This window comes from Amborella trichopoda, chromosome 1 (genome assembly GCF_054954075.1).
Source record: "Amborella trichopoda isolate Santa Cruz 75 chromosome 1, AtrichopodaSantaCruz75HAP2 v2.0, whole genome shotgun sequence".
In the NCBI taxonomy this organism is placed as follows: Eukaryota; Viridiplantae; Streptophyta; class Magnoliopsida; order Amborellales; family Amborellaceae; genus Amborella; species Amborella trichopoda.
In genome coordinates this window covers 1,671,424-1,692,885 of record NC_142336.1, presented here as the reverse complement: position 1 = coordinate 1,692,885, position 21,462 = coordinate 1,671,424, and the positions used below count along the sequence as shown (strand labels likewise).

At 36.6% G+C, this 21,462-nt stretch overlaps 1 protein-coding gene across 1 annotated transcript; it reads left to right on the top strand.

Annotated features, from left to right (window-relative positions):
* The first annotated feature begins 17,828 nt into the window (after positions 1 to 17,828).
* On the top strand, positions 17,829 to 20,848 carry LOC18425221 (non-specific lipid transfer protein GPI-anchored 2). The gene is made up of 3 exons (XM_011630972.3): positions 17,829 to 18,166; positions 18,978 to 19,049; positions 20,299 to 20,848. The coding sequence occupies exons 1-3, from the start codon at positions 17,857 to 17,859 to the stop codon at positions 20,613 to 20,615; spliced, it is 699 nt and encodes a 232-aa protein (XP_011629274.2). The 5' UTR covers positions 17,829 to 17,856; the 3' UTR covers positions 20,616 to 20,848.
* The last annotated feature ends 614 nt before the right edge of the window (positions 20,849 to 21,462 follow it).

The window sequence follows — 21,462 nt, the reverse complement described above, 5'->3', positions numbered from 1 at the left end:
GAGATAAGAAAAAATGGATTTCAAGTTTAAAAATAATGTATTTTATAACATATTTTTGGATCGATAATTTTCAAGATTTTCAACATTTCATTCAATCTACGTTATTTTTGAAGGTTTAAATTTTATAAAATAAGATGAAAATATATTTTAAAGCTATTACAAAGGTTTTCAATATTGAAACCAACATTTCTCAACGCTACTTGAAAGTGCATTTTACTTTGATTGTTTAGAACCTCGACTCTATACAAAAGGCACCCATATCTATTTGTTAAATAACTAAAATATTTTTGTTCTTGGCTGCAAATATCCTAGCACAATATTTACATGTTGGGTGAATTTATTTAAGGAAGGAAAAAGTTTATATAGAACCAAGGTTCTAAACAATCAAATTAGAGCCCACATCAAAAATTTCACTAGAAGAGGTTGTTTTTATGCTCAAGTATCTTTAAGTTGATCATCTCGACATCAAGGCGGATGGACATGAGAAAAAAAAAGATTTCTAGTTTTAAAAATAGTGTATCTTATAATGCATTTTTGGACCGTCAATTTTCAAGATTTTTAAGTTTTCATATATATGCTCGATCTACACTATTTTTGAAGCTTTAAATTTTATAATTAAAGATGAAAATGTATTTTAAGGCTATCACAAAGGTTTTTAATATTGAAACCAACATTTCTCAATACTACTTGAAGGTGCACTTTACTTTGATTGTTTAGAACCTCGGTTCTATACAAACCGTACCCATATCTATTTGTTAAATAACTAAAATATTTTTGTTCTCGAAGGCTGCCTATGAGTGAAATTTTGATAATAACAAAATCAAGTTTTGTTTCTTATTTTTATAAATATTGATAGTATTAGGGGGGGTTGACGTTTTTTTTTAGTATCCAAGCACAATATTTACATGTTGGGTGAATCTATGTAAGAAAGGAAATAGTTTATATAGAGGCGAGGCTCTAAACAATCAAACTAGGGCCTACCTAAAAAATTTCACTAGAATATGTTGTTTTGATGCTTTAGTATCATCAAATTGATCATCTTGACGTAAAGATGCATGGACATTAGAAAAAATATATATCTATCAAAGTTTTGGAAATAGTGCCCGTCAATTTTTAAGATTTTTAAGTTTTTATAGATCTACACTATTTTTTAAGCTTTAAATTTTATAATTAAAGTTGAAATTTTACTTTGAAGGTATCGTAAAGATTTTCAGTAATGAAACCACATCTCTCGACACTATTTGAAGGTACGTTTTACTTTGATTGTTTAGATTTATTTAGAGCCTAAGCACTATACAAACTACACCCTTTAAAAAATATATATTTAAAAGACCTTTAACATTTTAATGGCACCTAAATTGCACTCATTATAAACAGAAACCAAACGATAACAACTACGGTAACAATTTATTCGTACTTTCAATTTAAAGTGGTTAATGAACAAATGAAAAAATAATTGGACAAGTGAAATTCAATTCAACTACGGCAGCATGTAATTTCGCACCTGGTTAGTAATTAACAAGAGGTACATAATTACCTTAATAGATGATCAATTGAGGTATGGACGCACTTACTTTCTTCAGTTTAAAAGTGAAGCTCTAGGAAAGTTTATGGAAAATAAGGATGAGTTTGAAAATCAAGTTGGAACCAAAATTAAGAACTTTAGGTCAAATGGGGGTAATGATTATAGATCTGGCAAGTTGGTCTTGCCCATGGGACGAGACTGAGTAATACAATGTACTAGTAAATCAATTTAAAATTAAAAGTAAATCAATTATTCAATTCAATATTTACCCAAAAAAATATCCACTTCAAAGATAAATAACAACTATCAACACAAAGATAAAATATTGTGTTAATTCAGTCAAATTTAATCAATAGTTTAACTAGGGCAGGAGTACGAAATGTACCAATCTCGACGAGACAGAGAGCAAATACGTTAAAGTTCGTGGGTTTGAGAGAGAGGCTGTCAGAGGATGAGTGATAGAGTAGGAGAGAGAAACAAACTTCGTGGGAACCCTAAAAAAAAAGGAATGCTAGTTGTATAATGTTGTTTCACAATTGTTTTAGCATGAAAGTTTTCGGATAATAAAGAAATGACAACATTTATTTTTAGGTTTTTGAAGAACCGAAATTTTATTACTTTTTTATTTTTAAAAAACTGGAAAAGTTGATTTTTTGATTTTTCAAAAACCAAAAAGGATAGTTCCGCCTTTTAAAAAAATGTTATGATCATGAAAAAATGGGTATACATATAATAACAAAAACTTCATGGTATATAACGGATATACACGTTATTTTCTCAAAAAAAATTTAAAAACTCTTAAACTAAAATCAAAATATCTATCATTTAAAATTGAATAAAAATTAAAAATAAGAATAATTTTATATTATGTTTCTACCGTGCTCATTTTCCTATTACTCATTAGAAGTTAGCGAAGGCAGGATTTGTGATTTTAGCCCCTCATCAAATCCAAACTAGACATTAGTATTTGGTATTTGTGACACCAAAATTTTCCAAAGCTCAATATTTAAAAGATAATAACATTTGAAAATACTATTTACGGGCTCTATACCTACCACCAAATGTTTAGTGATTAATACTGAGTTCTCTTGTACACATAAGATATATCAATTATTTAAGAAAATGTATATAATAAGACTATTTACATTTCGTATAAGGAGATTATAATCATTATTGATTGATAGATGTGGAATGGGTAGTTTAAGATATGTCATTGACTAGGCATAAAGTCCAAAATAAATTTTCTCAAATATTGTGATAAATTTCAATATATCATATTTTACAATTGATAGCTAAGAATGATTGTGACCTCTTTATGCCAAAAGTGAATCATCTTATAACATATTGTCCCATTTTAAAAGTGAGATATTTGAATATTGAAATACTAATATGTATAATAATGTTTTTGAGCTCCAAACCTCGTATGGAAAACATATTTATTATTTTCCCCTTAAATATCTTTTCCTTTTAGCGGGTGAACAAATTTGGGAAGTACCCCTCCAACATTATTTAACCACTTGCAATGCATGCTTTGAATAGTTACTTTAAAAGTTGTTGGCCTAACTTAGAATCGCCTGAGTTTGATTGAGATCAAGAGGTGCATATGTTCGACTTGGAATGTCTTGGAATTGTTTTGATTATTTGGGGGATTTTATTTTAGAAAAGTTTATATAAAGTTGACACCTTAAAATGTAGAATTAAGGTGCACCTCTAAAATACTTCAAAAATGGCTCGTTTGATGTTGGAAAAACATCTAATTGATTATCTCGGTATTTAGATGTATAGATATGGAGAAAAAAAAGAGATTCAAAGTCCTAAAAATAGTACATATTGCAACAAATTATTTGGACCGTCTATTTTCAAGATTTTCATATGTTTATGGATCGGCTTGATTTGAACTATTTTTAGAGTTTTAAATTTTATAATTAGAGGTAAAAATAGATTCTCACCCTATCCTAGGAATTTTCGGCACTAAAATTACATCTCATGACAAAGCTTTGAGGTACACCTTAATTTGATTACTCAAGGTTGAAACCTCACACAAACCACACATTTTTCTTTTCCTATGGAAATTTAATGAAGAAAAAAGTTTATATAAGGTGTCAACCTTGTATTATAGAAATAATTTACATTTAAAAAATCTATTGAAAATTGCTCTGGCCCTAGAAAACCCTCCAACGGATTGTCTCAACTTCGAATAATCTGTACTATTTTTGAAACTTTAAATTTTATAATTAGCAATGAAACTAAATCTGATGTTATGAGAGAGCTTTTGAGCACTTGTTACTACATCTTTTACCACGGATTAGAGAAGTGCCTTACTTTTAATTGTTTAACACATTCTTCAATAAATCACACCTAGGAGTTAATCCATTGATTGTCTCTCCATATCTTTCGACCTACTTTCAAGCAACCCATCATTCTTGTCAAATTTTACAAAGCTCATTAAATGCTGCATTGTTGTACGTTTTGAAATTTATTAAATGGTATATTGTTAAATGTTTCAACTTTTAAGTGTGATTTGGTATATCTTTTTTATTTCTTTGTTAATTATAACTTGATCTTACTTGGAACCGCTTGAGTCAAGCTGGGTAAATCAGAATGGAACCATGGCTATTAAAGGGTAGATTCGTATTTCTTATCACTATTTTGAGGAATTTAAGATCTCCTTAGATGGTTTAGGGCCCAATTCTTAACTTTCTATCCCTACTTTGAGAGATTTGAGGTAAGTTATAAATCTTTTGGAGATTACGAACGAAAGATTATCTCTTATTATTGTTCGCTAACTATGCAAAAGGTTTTCGACTATACTAGGGTTTTTGGCTATGAAGGTTTATGCGTTGCTCAGCCATGGTGTTTAGATTTGTTGATCTGTCGATGGAAGGCTCTGGCCATGAGGAAGCACTTCCCATGGATGGGAAGCCAACGGATCCTCAAATGACAAACTCGTCTCCTCCAAAGAGATTCGGTGCTAAGAAATTGGTGGTTAGTTATGGAGGTGAGGCTAGTTTTCACGTCATTACCATGCCCGCACATGACGGACACGCAACTTGGGTTCAAGATTGGTGGAGTTATAGATGTTGTTGGCGGAGAGGATGGGTTTAAGCTTTTAGATGGTAATAGATCCATGGCTGGCCGAGATGATCGGGGTGGATCTGCTGCTCTTATTGATGATGATCTGCTACAATTGCTTCATGGTAATAATTTGATGGCTATTTTAGGATCCATGTTGTGTGGCGAAGATGGTGGTGAGTCTCACGAAGCTGTTCTTGCTGTGGAGGGTTGGTTGCAACGTTCTTGATTTGCAGCAAAAACAATGCTCTAGCTCTTTAGACGGTGCTGGTTAGGTGTCTCGATCTCACCCTCCGGATCTAAGTGATCTAGTGGTGTGTCTCGGGATTTGAGATCGCTCTCTCGAAAGGCAGGTATACCAACCAATGAGAGAGGAATTTTGGGTGGGTTCGCGACTTATTCGAGCTGGCTTGCGTGGACGCCTTCTTATATCACGAAGAAACCCCTCCAGCTACTTGAGCTGGTTCGGCATCGCCTCTTTTAACCTGTAATCCTCTTGTTTTTCTGCACAACACTTCTATGGTTAATTTGTAAGACAAGTGGGTTGAAGGACCCACCCTCGTCTTAGGGTGATGCACGTTTACGTGAGAAGGCAATGAAGCGCCAGGCTAGATGAAAGATAGAAAGGGGGAGAGAACTTGACGGAGGGGCGAGAATAGCATAATGGCCAGAAGTCACCGACTCGGAGTGGCAGCAAGACGAGCATGTTACACAGGACCAACACGGCGGCAATACTACTCAAAACCGAGTTCGGTGCAACGATGCCAAGCTAAATCGACCCTCAGTCAAGCACGAGGAGAAATAGGTGAAGAGAAGAAGGCGAGGCGGCAAAGAAGGGGGAGGTCCGAACGTCAACAAGCATCGCCGGTGGGCAACACGAGGAACGACATATCCCTTGCGGATGGCGCTGACCCTTGACAAGGCACTCGACGATGGTTTCTCCTAGGTCGCACGACGATAGGCGTGGGATGTAGGGGAGAACGACGATGGGCACTGGATGAATGAAGGAAGCTCGTAAACGACGATGGGTGTTGCCAAGACGTCTAGCGGACGGTGATAGGTATCACCTTCTATGCTAGGCATGCAACAGAGGAAGGCTCCCGCAAGTGGCAACGAGCTTCGCCGTCTGGGTTTTTCACCGAGATGTCACAGTTACGTCTGTGGGCAGCGATGGGGAGCGCCGTCTACAGACTTCACTGGGAGAAAGCAACAGACGAGGAGAAGGGGAAGGGGGCTCGTGCATGGCGCTGCCATCACCCTTCGCGACTTGTGAGACAAAGGGAGAGGCAAGCACGGCACTGCCACTACCGTGCACAACCTCTTCAAGGAACTCAGACGAAGAAGAGGGAGAAGAGAGGGGAGAGGAGAAAGAGAAGAAGAAAAGAAAAAAAAAGAGAGAGAAGGTTTACCTCAATCCTAGGCGTACCAGTCAGAAGTTTCTCTCACTTCACTCTCTCTCTCAAGCATAACACCACAATGGTAAGAAAGAGAAACTTGTATTAAGTGAAAACTCTCTCTTGTGTGTGTAGGTCTTTTGTATCCTCTCTCTCTCTATATCCCTCTGCGTACAACAATGGTACGTATATATAGAACTGTGCCCCATACATGGGTAGATGATAAAAAGTAACCCTAATTCCTGAAAATTAAGATTAAATTATTTAAAAGAAATTATAAAATAGGGTACGAAATGACAGATTTGCCCCTTCCTAACAACTTGTGAAATTTCAGAATAGTCCATGTGTTGCCCTAGGACTTGCATGTTCTTCCACGACTGTTCCAGGGTCATTCCGATGTCCAGTTGATCGTAAGATGATTGTTTTCTTGTAGGACTCGGCATGGCGATCGATTTGATACCAACTTCGAGCCATGAATCTTGTTTTTAGTGCACGATCATGTGACTTGAATTTTGAGCAGATCTTGAAACTTTGGATCGATAGTGTGTTCGTCCCTCGATGTTTTTCTGTGTTTTCTTCGCTGAATCACATCAAGCATGTCGCTATGATCACGGGGCACCAAACGTAGCTCGATTCCGTGTCCGAACAAAAGTTTTGCAACGTTGAAAGTTTGACCGGAAGCAAGGATTATGGAGACAGAATTTGTAGTCTGTTCGTCGGCTTCGTGTGCAGAATCCGACCATTCATCATGTACGGGGTTCAGGTCATAGATGGCCTGAGACCTTACACCAGTAATGAAACTGGCCTTACGTCGATTGGGCTCGCGAGAGGTGTGATTTGGTCGCTCAAGCGAGGCACGATGCTGCTGAATTTCCTGCACATTCTTCACGGATCAACAACTTCTCTCTAGCTTTTCTTCGCACTCGGGAATCGTCATGGGGCGTGCCATATATCGAATCGCTCGCCTTGACTAGACGAACATGCTCACCAAATTTGAGTGCAATCCGACATGAGGCGATTGAGATATGAGCATCGAAAGTCACTGGTCTTGATTGTTCCTTTAATGGTATAGTGTTGCAGGGTGGCCGCACAAGAATAGCGTGTGACTCCCCCTGTTTCACTCTTTCATCTATAACTTCTTCTTGGAATATCTGTTTGGAATGAAACTTGACCCTTAGGGGTTTTAAACCATGCAGGATCCAATGGAGATGGTCCCACAATAATTTGTGACGCTGAAAATGTAGCTCTAGTTATAGGGGTCCATTTCACGGTGCAAGAGGCCGATTTTGCTGGAGCTGTTTTTCAATCTATACTGTCTTAGACATGTCGAAATGTGATGAAACTTGGCAGAAGACTTTTAAGAAACCTCATGTAGATCTTGGCCAATTCTGGGGCTGTTTCGTGGCTGTCGAAATTTCCACTACTTGCTAAGCCTTTATTAAGCGGGGGCCCATGTTGATGAAAAATACCTTCCAATAGGTGTTACTGCTAATAAAGAGGTGTGCTTGAATAATAAACCAATGGAGTTTGCTTATGCTGCTAAGGTGTTGATGCACTTTGGTCGAAGGTGCTGATGCACCTTCAAAGATGCTTCATTGCCTTATTCAATAGATATCCTGATGCGTGTGAGCTATCTTTGGGCCAGGGTATGGGTGATCATGATGAAAGTTTTGATGCTCATAATGATCTTTCTTTGGGTGCTGATGCTCAGCTTTCTAAGTTTGCTACTGTGAATGAATTTTTGCGTGATAGTCATACAAACTTGACACATGAGAATGGTGGTGAAAAAAGTATAAAGGTCAATGATAAATCTCTTAGTCGGATGGCTATCTATATTGAGGAATTTGGTGTGATTCCATCCAAGAAAGTGCTACGTTTAGAGAGCAAAACTCCGGATCATCTATGGCTGAAAATTATGATGAAACTCATGTTAATGAGGCTATATCATTGGGTACTCATGTTCTTATGCATGGGCTTTCTGAAGGTGTTGTTGCGAATATGATTTCCTCGTCCTATGTTGGTGACAATGTAACTGGCCACAAAGGTACTGGGTTTTTGTTAGGTGAATCCTCTAAGAGTTCTGTTGGCAAGGAGGTTAGGGAGGACACTGGTCTTCTTGATGTTCCTCTATCATATAGTGCAGCGACGAAAGACAAAGGTAAGGCTTTAAATATTGTCTTTTAATAATTAAAGCCCTTCCATTGGAGATAAGGAGGAGTTCCCCCCTATGTCTGGTTCTAAGGCAAAGGAAGGGACTCTCATGATTCGGACTAATGGTGGTTATACTATTATGAATAGTACTTCTTTTGAGGTTATTGCTGCTAAAGGTAAGGAGCTTGATGTAACTGCTGCTAAGGGCAAAAAGATGACGATATCCTATGATCATGGGGATTTTAATGGAAAGAATATGGATCTTAAATCTATTTCTGATATTCATCATAATGCAAAAGACATAAGGAGCCATGGGGGTGAGGAATTCCCATCGTTGCTATCAAATCCCAAGGTGAATGCGATGAACAATGATGCAAGCAGTAGCTGTTAGAACTCTGATAAGTCCAATGACTTATTGTTTGGTGCTAAAGGGATTCAGAATGGAGTTTATTATTGTTTGGTGCTAAAGGGATTCAGAAAGAGTTGGTAGACTCATGTCTCAGGAGATGGGATAATTGTTGACTGAGGTATTTCTTGGGGCGCAGACCTGAGTGGATGTACATGAAGGGTATGTTGCAAAAGATGTGGAGACTGAAGTATGAACTAGAAATCTTCGCGAATGACGGGTTTCTTATCTTTTGGTTTCATTCAAAAGAGGAGATGGAAAAAGCACGTACTGGCGAACCTTGGTTTGTCAATAAAAATGCCTTGTGTTACAAGAATGGGATCCTTCTATCCATCTATCTAGGCATACTCACCAAACAGTACCAGTCTGAAACAAGCTTTCAAAATTACCCTTGGTTTTTTGGGTGCCCGAAATATTATTTCGAATTGTGTCAAGTGTGGGTAAGCCCCATATTTTTGGACAAACCCACAAAAACTGTGGCAATGGATTTGGATAGCTCTTGTTTAAATGAGGTATGGTTCGACATTAATGTAAAGGAGTATTGCCATAAGATCACTTATGAGTTCATTCCATCAATTTGTTTCAAATGTCTTCAGGTAGGACATAAAGTTGAATTATGCATATCCACCTTTGCTCCAAAGGATTCATCGAAGCTTAAAGGTGTAATCAATAACAATGGTAATTCGGTGGTTGTGTTGCCTACGGGTGAGGAAGGTTGTAAAGTTCATTAAATGGCGTAAACAATTTCTTTACAAGAAAAGAGATGGTTAGTAAACCAAATACCTTTCAAGCTTTGATTGAAGTTGAGAAAGATATTTACATTGCTGCTCAAATGCAGTCGGGATGTGCTTAAAACTCAAATTACAACAGAAGATGTTACTGTTACTGCTCAAGAGCAGCCAATTGGGCCTAACGGCCAAATTACAGCAGGTGGTTCTAATGCTGCTGACCACCATCCACATGATGAAGGGCCCAAAGAAGTTGTTGTTCATGACGCTCACAATCAAACTCATGTTGGGGACATCAATAGAACTGATTTGGAAGTCGTTGATTTTCCTAAAAAACTCAATATGAGTCAAAAGACAAACTTTTTTCCCATAGATGAACATGAACCTAATGGTGGGGTTGGGGTTGATGTGGGTCATCCACCCAAGTTGAATCCTATTGATAGAAAGGATCTTACTATTAACAACAATGGGGCTATTGCTGTCGTTCAGATGAGTCGTCTTCCCGTATTGGATTGTGTAGGGTTAGAGGGAGAAAGTTCTTCTTTTGATGAATCAAGTGTGAGTGTGCTTCAAGATGATGACACTATTGTGCTTCAAAATGGTGATGTTGCTTCAACAATGGATATGGCACTATTAGGGGCGTTGCCTTCTGATGGGGATGTTGAAGAGGTCCTCTCATGCCTTCTTCAACAATTCCTAAGCATATTTTTGGCAAGCCATAAAATTAATAGTTTATATACATCGGTTGTAGCATGGAATATCCGTAGCCTTCAAGGTCGTGGTAGGGTATATGATTTTGGAGCTCTTAAAAATCAACACAATGTGAGATTATTATTTCTACTTGAGACAAAATTGCATGTGGATTTGACTAATGTGTGGTCAAGGAAATTGGGTTCTTATAATAATGTTGTTGCTAACAATGTTGATGGTAGATCAAGAATTTTGCTTCTTTAGAACCCATCTATTTATTCAATCAATATTCTTAGTGTCAATGATCAGATGATTACTATTGAGGCCACTCGTTTATGTAATGGTTATATGCCAATTATTTTTGGGGTATATGCTTTTAACTCTGTCTCTCAAAGGGCTTTACTTTGGGATCATATTAGATGTTTGGGGGCTGCTACTACAATATCTTGGTTGGTATTAGGAGATTTCAATTCCCTATTGGATAGTTCAGAAAGGATGAGTGGTAGTGACTATTTACCACAAGATTCAGGCGATTTTGCACAAGTTATGTCAGATTGTGGGTTAACTAACCTTGGGATAACAAGGGGTTGATTCTCTTGGTCTAACAGTCAGCTTACAAGGAGATGTGTTAGAAGAAAATTGGACGTGCTATGGCAACTACAGATTGGGTATTGGTGTATCCATAGTCAAAAGTAGAGCTGCTTCCAAAGGGGAACTCTGACCATTGCCTGCTGCTAGTATCCATATCAGATTTGGGTCCAATTGCGCAAAAACCCTTTAAATACTTCTTGACTTGGGAAAATTCTCCTAGTTTTATTGATATAATTTCAGCATCTTGGCAAGACATAATGGGGGGTACACCTATGTTCCTCTTTGTTACAAAGCTGAAAAGAGTTAAGGGAGATTTGCGAGCTTGGAATAAGAAAGTATTTGGTCATGTGAGTGATGTTATTTCGAAAGTTGGGCACAAGCTATTTATTCTATATGATAGTTTCCAATGAAAATTTAATGTTAGAAGAGAAGGAGTGTACTGAAAAATAACAGCAGCTATTGGGCCATGCAGAGAGAATATGGAGGTAAAAGTTGAGGAAAAAATAGTTGAAGGACGAGATTTGAATACAAGGTTCTTCCATTTGTCTACTATAATTAGGAAATAAGTGATCGTATTATCTCCTTAAAAGATCAAAATGGAATTTCTTTGGCTTCTGATATGCTTTTTCAAAGATCTTCTAGCTTAGGAAAATGATGTTGATACTCATATGGTTAAACAATTTTTGCCACCATCTCTACTTAGCACTCATCAGCAGAGAAAGTTAGTTGATGATGTTTCTATAGAACAGATAAAGGATTGTATATGGGGAATGAAATATGACAGTGATCCGGGCCTTGATGGTTTCTTGGTGGAATTATATAAGTTTGGATGTGAGGTGCTCAAGAATGATCTTTTTTTTGCTCTTAATGATTTCTTTAAGAAATGTAAATTTCTTAAACAAATCAGTTCCACCTTTTTTTTTTTTTTTTTTTTCTGATTCCTAAGGTTGCCACTCCTACTATTATGAAATATCTTTGCCCAATTGGTTTATGCAATGAGCTGTATAAAATAATTAATAAAATCATATCTAATCACCTACGGGTAGAAATGATCTGATTGACCCTAGACAAGCTGCCTTCCTGAAAGGAAGACTTATTACATATAACATCATCATGGCAAATGAATTCATATCTATCTGCAATAAGTATTCTAATAGGCAAAAAATGTACTTGCAATTGGATTGGAGCAGTGCATATGATGAAATATCTTGGTCATTTGTTATTGCTTGTATGAATGCTTTGTGATTTCCAAATACTTTTATATCTTGGGTTCGTTTATGCATATCCACCCCTTCCTTTTTTGTGTTGTGTAATGGTTCTCCTAAGAGTTATTTTAAGGGGAAAAGAGGTCTGAGACAATGGGATCCTTTATCTCCTTATCTTTTTCTACTGGTGATGGATTTCTTGAGTAGACAATTGGATTGTGCTATCGAGCAAGGTATAATTACTAGGGTTTTTCCTTTGGGTTGTGATTATGGAATATCACATTTTCTTTATGAAGATAATGCTATGATTTTTGTAATACTTCAATTAATATTGTTGTTGTTATGAAATCAGTTCTCTCTATTTTTGAAGCAACTACAGGACAAGCACTTAATATTACAAAAAGCAAAACCTTATTTTTTTGGGTCTCGGAAGGCAATAAATCTTTGTTTATGAAGGAACTTGGTCTTGGTGAAGGGTCCCTTCCAATCTGTTACCTAGGGCTACGTTTGTTTCATGGTCATTTGAAGCACAGTCAATATCATGCTGTGGTTGGAAAAGTTATTCGAAGGATAGGTTCTTAGTAGGCTTTGACTTTATCTTATGCAGAGCATCTCTAGTTGTTGAAATCAGCTCTATGCGCTTCTTCTATATTCTGGATTCTATCATTTATTTTACCAAAGAGAACCTATAATATGATTGAACGGTTGCAGATAAACTTTTTATGGGCAGGCCTGGCTAGAAAGAAGGGGGTTCATCTAGTTAAATAGAACACAATCTGTCTACCTCAAGTAGAAGGGGGTCTAGGGATGCATGATATAGTCGTTTTCAATATTGCAAGGATGATGAAAGTGGCATGGAGAAAATTAACAGATCCTTCATCCTTATTTGCTCGATTTTTAAGCATCATTATTTCAAGAAATCTTCCATATGGGAGACGAAATACAAAAGATACTCATCTTATGCTTGGAAGGGTATTCGGCTTGGGTTATCTCATTTGATGTTCGATGGGTTATCGGTGATGGTTGGCTTGTGGACTTCTGGGCAGACCCGTGGTTATCCAAAAAGTCAATATGAGACTCTTGTAGTATGACTGTTTATCAAGACCTTGAGGTTGCTATGCCAAAGGTTTCTGATCATATTAGAGGTGTTCCTCAATCTTGGCTTTTACCCATACCTACGTCAGGCTTTTTGACACAGATATGGAAGGAGGTTTAGAGCATTATCCTTCCACTGGAGCCACAAGGATTTTCTGGTGTGAATTAATTCTACAAGTGGTTTGCTCTTAACTAAAGGAGCTTGGAGTTTATTTGTAATAAGGGAACTTCTCAGCCGATATCCATAACCTTGTGGTCAGCAAAATGTTACCCCTGAGCGAAATGGTTTTCTTGGTTGGCCCTCCATCATTAATTACCTACTACTTCTCTCTTGCAACAATGTGGGATTGCTATGGCTCCTCTTGTGTACCCCTTTAGCAAAAATAGTGATGATAGTTCATGTAATCTATTATTTCTTTGTGACTTTTCTCATGCAATATGGAGGTTAATTGCCTGGCGATGAGGTAAGCCCGTCATCTCTAGGATTTCTGTTCCTATGACATTGAGAAAATGGTTATATCATTCATATTCAAATCAAATGGTTTCTTCAATGTTTGGACTGTTTATTCTTTACATCAATATGGTTCTTATGGGCAGAACACAAGCGAAGAGTTTTCCAGCATAAGTTGACCAGCAGGGAACAATTAGTCAGACATACAATTTTTCATGTTCGGGAGTTAGCTTATGCTAAATCCTGGAGATTTCATTTGTCAGAAGAGGCGATCATTGATAACTTACAGTTCAAATGGTACCAATAGAGGGATAAAATTACTATTCTAGTAGCATGGGCATTTCCTAGCCCTAATCACTTCAAGATAAACATTGATGGGGCTTCCTTGCATAACCTAGGTCAAGCAAGGGGGTAATGTTATTAGGAATTCTAGTGGTGCTTTTATTGCAGCATTTGCCAAACCTTTTGGAATCGCTTCTAATAATTATGCAGAATTTTCTACTTTGGAAGAAAGATTATTCCTAACTGATCAGCTACAATGCTACTCTATTCAGATTGAAAGTGACTCAGTATTGCTTATTAATGTTATTCATTAACGCTACCGACCTCCATGAAAGTTACATACGGTGGCAGTAAATTGTCGACAACATCTTTCTAAGCGTGGGTGGTCCATTCCCACATCTTTCCTGAAGCTAATATGGTGGTTTATTCTTGCAAAAGGGCTACATCTTATCAAGGACCTACTATTTGGCGTTCTCGTTTGCTAGATTTTATTTGCCTTGTTTTAACTCATGATTTGGCACATATGCCATATTCTAGGGTTTTACAGTAATGAGTTGTAAACTTTATATTTATTACTTATTAATGAAAAACGGGGGGTCTTCTCTCTCACTGACTTACCTAAAAAATCTCTTATTGTTGTTGCTGCATCTGAGTGGACAAGATAGTTGTGGCACTAAAAAACTTGCAAATCAATTATCTTCACTTCAAGGATCATAAATTTAAAGAAAAACAAGTTTTAAAAATAGTCAATACTATATATTCCAATCTTCACAAATTTACCAATTTCACTATTTTAAGAGCTTTAAATTCTATGATGAAAGGTTTAAATAGATTTAGGATGCAGTTTCAATAAAGCCTAAGCTCTATGAAAACAAAGTAAAGCCTCAACTCGATTCCTCATACTGATAGCAATTTGGGCTTAAAAACCTCCATGATAATCAATTTTCAACATCGATTATGAAATTCGAATCTCAAAAAATGGTACAAATCTTGTAGATCTATGAATACTTATTTTTAGACTGAAGTAGACAGTTCCAATAATGCGTTACCATACACACTATTTTAGGGCTTGAAATCTAATGTTCTTTTACAGCCATTATAATCATGGCCGAAATGATCGATTTGAACGTTTTCCAATACCATAACTAATTCAATGAGTTAGGTGAGGCTTTACTTATTTTGATAGGGCTGCAACCCTATCAAGTTTTTTTGTGCTACATATACTTATCCCAAAGGAATTTTTAGGGTATGGCTTTAGCAATTCTTGTAAAGCTGCAGCCTTAGAAAAGCAACAAAAAGCTTATCACAAAACCCTAAAGTTAATTGAGATTTGAGAACCTTGAGAATTTACATAATTGCACAAAAAGAAAAGGTCATTTTACTTTCTAGTGGTCATTGTCTCTTCTCTATCTCTCTCCATTCATCTGATTTTACATTTAATGATTATGATCTCATTATATAAAAAGTGTGTATGTGTGTGTATATATATAAGTGCGGTTTGTATAGATCATAGGCTCTAAATAATCAAATTAGAGCCTACCTTCAAATAGTGTTCAGAAATGTGGTTTTACTATTGAAAATATTTGTGATAGTCTTAAAATACATTTTTATATTTATTTATAAAGTTCAAAGCTTCAAAAATAGGGTAGATCTACAGATCTATGAAAACTTGAAAATTGACGGTCTAAAAATGCATTATAAAATACTCTATTTTCAGAACTTGAAATCTATTTTTTTTATGTCCATACATCTTGATGTCGAGATGATAAATTTGAAGATATTGGGCATCAAAACAACCTCTTCTAGTAAACTTTTGGAGGTAGGCTCAAATTTGATTGTTTGGAGCCTCGGCTCTATATAAACTTTTCCATATATATATATATATATATATATATATATATATATATATATATATATATATATATATATATATAAGCATTTTTCAATTATAGATAGAAAATGGTTATATGAGGTGTCAACCTTATACTTTTTTGTGTGTAAGCCATATTTCAAAACCTATCAGAAAAGGTTGTTCAGATGCTAAAAACCATCAAATTGATCATCTCAACCTTGAGATGATTGGATATGGAAAAAAAGAAGATTTTAGTCCTAAAAATAGTACATATTGTAATGCATTCATTGGACTGTCCCCTTTAAAAATTTTAATTGTTTATAAATACTTAATCTTCATCATTTTTGGAGCTTTAAATTTTATAATTATGGGTGACAATAGTTTTTAATGTCTTCACTAGGCTTTGTGGCCCTAAACATGCATCTTGCGGCATAGTTTTAAGTTGCACCTTACTTTGACACGGACAAACTCACCCATTATAAATAGGGTGAGGTTTGTAGGGGTGCCCACCTTATACAAGTGCGGCACATCTCTAAATTATGCCAGTAAATATAGTTCCGGTGTCGAGAACCTCACAATGGCATCAAAATTCATATTCAACCTTAATTATGAAATTCAAAATTTGAAAAAGCAGTGCATCAAGGTCAATAAAACTTGTCCTATTTTTAGGATTTGAAATTCTTTCGTGGAGTTTTTAGGACTTAAAATTCTTTTATAGTGTCCATATAACTTGCCACAAGATGCATTACTTTTAGGAGTTGGTATTCTTTTTGGGAAATGTTTATACAGAGGCTCTAGCAATCAAATTGGAGCGTACCACAAAAATTTCACTAGAGGAGGTTGTTTTGATGCCCAAATATTATCAAATTGATCATCTCGACATCAAGATGCATGGACATGAGAAAAAATGGATTTCAAATTTTGGAATAATGCATTTTTTTACCTTCAATTTTCAAGATTTTCAAGTTTTCATATATATGTCGATCTAAACTAATTTTTTAAGCTTTAAACTTTATAAATAAAGATGAAAATATTTTAAGGCTATCACAAAGATTTTCTATATTGAAACTAGATTTCTTGATCCTATTTGAAGGTAAGCTCTAATTTGATTGTTTAGAGCTAAGGCCCTATACAAACCGCACCTTTCTTTTTTCTTTGTACATACATAGCTTGAAGTCAACCTGAAGGTTTTCCTAAACAGCTATTTTCTATTGGATTTTTGCGGTGCACCTTATTTCCATGATACAAGGTTGGATCTTTATATAAACTTTTTTTTTAACATGCATTCTCTCTCTCGAATTTTGGTCATTGTTCTCTCTCTTTAAATTTGGTCATTGTCTTCTCTCTCTAAAAATTTGGTCATTATCCGCTCTCTCTAAAAATTTGGTCATTGTCCTCTCTCTCTCTCTAAAAATTTGGTCATTGTCCTCTCTCTCTCTCTAAAAATTTGGTCATTGTCATCTCTCTCTCTCTAAAAATTTTTCACCTTGCCACTTTCCTATTTATTCCAACGAATATAAATATGTTCACACACACAATCTCTATCTCTATTTTGTCAGGTTCTCTCTCTCTTCTCTCTCTGTGCACTTCCCTATTTATTCCAACACATATAAATGTGTTCACAAGTGTTCAGCTGTAAAGGGTCCAGTTGCCACAGATAATGAATGCCACTAGCCTTTAAACCAACGGTCAAGCTCTACGCTCCCAGTACCATCAAAGAGATCCCACCCGTCCAGTGAACCCCCTCTCTCTTTATTCCTCATCGATATTTTCAGGTATGGCAGACAATTATTAGATCATAGATGAGGCACACCTAACTTTTGTGTGATAGTACTAGCAACCCTCTCTCTCTCTCTCTCTCTCTCTAAAAGGCACAGGCTACAACCCCTCTCTCTCTCTCTAAAAGGCACACACCAAGGCCACAACCCTCTCTTTCTCTCTCTAAAAGGCACACACCATGGCCACAACCCCGTCTCTCTCTCTCTAAAAGGCACACACCAAGGCCACAACCCTCTCTTTCTCTCTCTAAAAGGCACACACCATGGCCACAACCCCCTCTCTCTCTCTCTCTAAACCCCCTCTCTCTAAAAGGCACACACCAAGGCCACAACCCCTCTCTCTCTCTCTAAAGGCACACAGAGACGAAGGACATAACCTCTCTCTCTCTCTCTATAAAGGCACACAGAGACGAAGGACATAACCTCTCTCTCTCTAAGTACACATAAGGCATCTCGCTCTCTCTCTCTGGGCAAAAACGGAGTCATCTCTCTCTCTCTAGAGGCGCACAAAGGCCATAAGCTCTTTCTTTTCCCCGCCTTTACTGCACCGACTTTACTGCACCGACTTTCCGGCAAGTCCTGCAGTTTCTGGCAAGTTTTCTGGTCATGGATAAGAGGAAGTTTGTTTTCCCGGCAATGGCCATGGCCATCATGGCCTGTTTTTCCGGTGTCCTCGGACAAGTAGCTCCTTCTGGTTCACCGGACTGCACCTCCTCTCTCCAAAACCTGGTTAACTGTCTGAGCTATGTGTTGAACGCGACGAACGTTACAACTCCGGAGAGCGGGTGTTGCCCTGCATTGAGCGATTTCGTTTCTTCGACGCCAATATGTCTGTGTCAGATTGTCGAAGCGAACAACACATATGGCTTGGCGATCAACAGGACGAGGGTGTTGATGCTGCCGTCTGCTTGCAAGGTTTCGACGCCGCCGTTGAGCACTTGCGCCGGTTCGTCCTTCCCTCTCTCTATGTGTGTGTGTGCTGGATCTTAGCTTCTCTTTCTCATGGCTGCTATGGCCATAACTTCTTTCTCTCGATCTCCATTTCTTAGTTCTCTCTCTCTCTCTCTGGCCGAGTCCTTTAGGGCGTGTTTGATTTCCAGAAGACACCGTTTTGAAACCGTGTCATCTTGGAGAATTTTCATGTTTGATTTAAAAAAGACACGGTTTCTTTGTCTTCCAATACTGTAGAACTTCTTTGATTAGGTATCAGGGAAGTTTTACAGTAACAATCTTTTAACATATGTTTGATTTATGGAAGACACTGTTTTGAAACCATATCTTCTAAATACTATAGCACTTCTTTGTTTTCATAACAAGAAAGTTTTACAGTAAAATAGATATATTCCGGTATCCACTTTTTATATTTAAAGATAAAAAAATGGATACCGCCATATCTACTTCTTTAGAACATGTATTTTTCAAAACTGCTTCTTCCAAAAAATCAAACATGCCGTTAGTTTCACTAAGCAGATAAACCTAAGCTCCTAACTTACTTCCTCTTTCTCTCTCTACTTTTTTTCTCCAATGGATTTCTAAGTCCCTAACCCCTCTCTTTCTAACTCTCTCTCTCTCTTCTAAGTTTTTTTCAAGTAGAAAATCAGCACTGAGCAGCTAAGCTTTCTCTTTCTCTTTTTTTTTTCTGTGTTTTCCCTTTTTTTTGTTTCATTTTTTTTCCTTTTCCCCAATCCTTTCGACTTCCATTTTATGTTATTTTTCTTATATGATATGAAAATGAAAAGTTTTGTGTGTGATTGCAGTTGTGGGCATCCCTGTGCCTGGTCCTATCGCTCTTATTCCCGCAGCGGCCGCCCCAACAAATCCCATCACCAGTAAAATCAATCTCTCTCTTTCTCTCAGATTAGATTTGAATCTTAAGCCAACAAGAAATACTTTTTCCAATTCTATTTGGAAAGTTGCACTCTATTTCTATACCAATTATCTCACGATTGACTAGGTAAGAATCTAAGTAAAAATTTAACAAGGGCTAGTTTCTAGTAACCGGCAAACCGGCTGGTTTTGAGTAACCGGCTTAAATGGAAAAATGTGTTAAAAAGATGAGAAAATATGAAGAGTTCTAAAAAAATATGAAAAGTATATTTAAAACATGATTAAACAAAGTATATCGAAATGAAATTAAAAATTAATAAAAAATGGATTTTAAAAAATCAATGTGTCCAAGGGTATTTTTAAATTTTTTTACAAAATATGGAAAAATAGAAAAAAAATGATTTACCGTTAAAACACTTTCCAATCTTTCCTAAAATGATTTAAAACGTCAAAAAAAAAACCCATTACAAATAAATCTCTTGTTTTTTATAATTTTATATAATTTTTTTTGAAGTTATCTAAAATGCCTACCAAATTTATCAAAAACAGCCAAAACTGGAACTAGGACAGTGCCCGATTCTAATCTAATTGGCCGGTTCCAACCAGTCGATTCCAAGTTGAACCGGCCGGTTCCGGTTTTGAGTTGAACTGGCTGAGTTTGCTAACACCGGTGAGAATCAAATGGTCTCTCTCAAAAATTAGAGAGAGCGAGAGAACATTAGCTAACTTCAAGCTATATTAGGGTTTGTTAGGGTAGAGAGAGAGAGAGAACATTAGCAACTTCAAGCTATATTAGGGTTTGTTAGGATATATATATATATATATTATATATATATATATATATATATATATAGAGAGAGAGAGAGAGAGAGAGAGAGAGAGAGAGAGAGAAAGAGAAAAGAGGGGGGGGTGTTAAAAAGTTTTCCCTAAAACTTTATAGTGATTTGAATGTAGTTGGAGAAGCATGTTTGTACCATAAGTGCTTTATGCTATCCTTGACTGATTGCAAGTCTAGTGCTACTTTTCTTGACAGGCCTCTGTATATGCTTTTGTCATAGAGAGAGAGAGATCCTAATCTGTGTTGCAACATACAACACACATACTGGAGAACCAGATGCTTACTTCTCATATCACATAACACAAACACACACACAATAGAGAGAGACACACACACTAGAGAGAGAGAGAGAGAGAGAGAGAGCAAGCTAGAGAAAGAGAGGCTCTAATTCCTCTTGCTCAACCCGAGTCCAGGAGGAAGAGCTCCAACCCCAACTTCGATGGCATCGGAACCATCGCCGCAAACGGGATCCCCGGCACCAGAAACACGATCCCTGGCACCAGAAACGGGATCACCGGCACCAGAAACACGATCCCTGGCACCGGAAACGGGATCCCCAGCGCCGCAATCAGAGAGTTCCAACATGCCTCCAGCCTCCTCTTCTACAGAAAGTGTTCCCCCACCAGCAGCTGCACCACCTGAAAACAATAAGGCAGAAGTGGCTTCTCCATCACTAGCTAAGTTTATTAGCTTAGTGGGATCTGTGGCCTTGGCTTTTGCCCTAAGTTGAGTTTCAGTTTGATTAGTGGAGCTCTTCATGTGATTTGGAGAGCCATAAATTTAAATTTAAATTGGTTTTGTAGTGGTAATTTGATAGAGAGAAGTTTAATAGCTTCTAACCATTCATTCTATATGCTTTGTACTAAAAACTTGCCAATGTGGGTAAAATGACTTTGAATAAGATTTTACGCCATTGTAGTTTTCAATTTTCATGATATTGGAAAAAATTATATTTCCTTGTTAGTTGTTGGGTGTTGGTCTTTTTTCTTTATGTTATTTTGGATTTCTTTGTTGGAAAAGGTTAACATAAAAATGGCTCGTATCTCGCTTGACTTGCAATTGAACATTTCGACCCCAAGAATTATGAACATGCTCAAATAGATTTGGAAAAAGTTTATATAAGGGAGAGGCCTTAAACAATCATATTAAGGTGTACCTTAAATATTCGTTTCGGTGCTAAAATATCTTAAAATCAATTATCTTGATCTTAAGTTATATGGACATGAGAAAAATAGATTTCTACTGTTGGAAATAATGCGTATTGTAATGTATTATCAAGACCGTCAATTTTCAAGATTTTCAAATGTTCATAGATTTATTCAATTTATATTATTTTTTAATCTTTAAATTTTATAATTAAAAATAAAAATATGTTTTCAAGCAATCATAAATATTTATAATATTAAAATAATTTATTTTGGTACTATTTGAATGTGCGCTTTATTTTGATTGTTTTGATTGTTTAGGGCCTCGATCGTATACAAACCCGCACCATTTTATTTATGTTCTTTTGGATTGCTTTGTTGGAAAAGGTTATCATAGCTCGTATCTCCCTGGATTGTAATTGATCATCTCGA

Bases quoted from the DNA above. Each gene is read 5' to 3' on its own strand.
- LOC18425221 (XM_011630972.3), top strand. From the start codon at position 17,857: ATGGCCATGGCCATCATGGCCTGTTTTTCCGGTGTCCTCGGACAAGTA. The intron at 18,167-18,977 runs GTTCGTCCTTCC...GTGTGATTGCAG, and splicing joins GCCGTTGAGCACTTGCGCCG to TTGTGGGCATCCCTGTGCCT. The intron at 19,050-20,298 runs GTAAAATCAATC...ACCCGAGTCCAG, and splicing joins CCCAACAAATCCCATCACCA to GAGGAAGAGCTCCAACCCCA.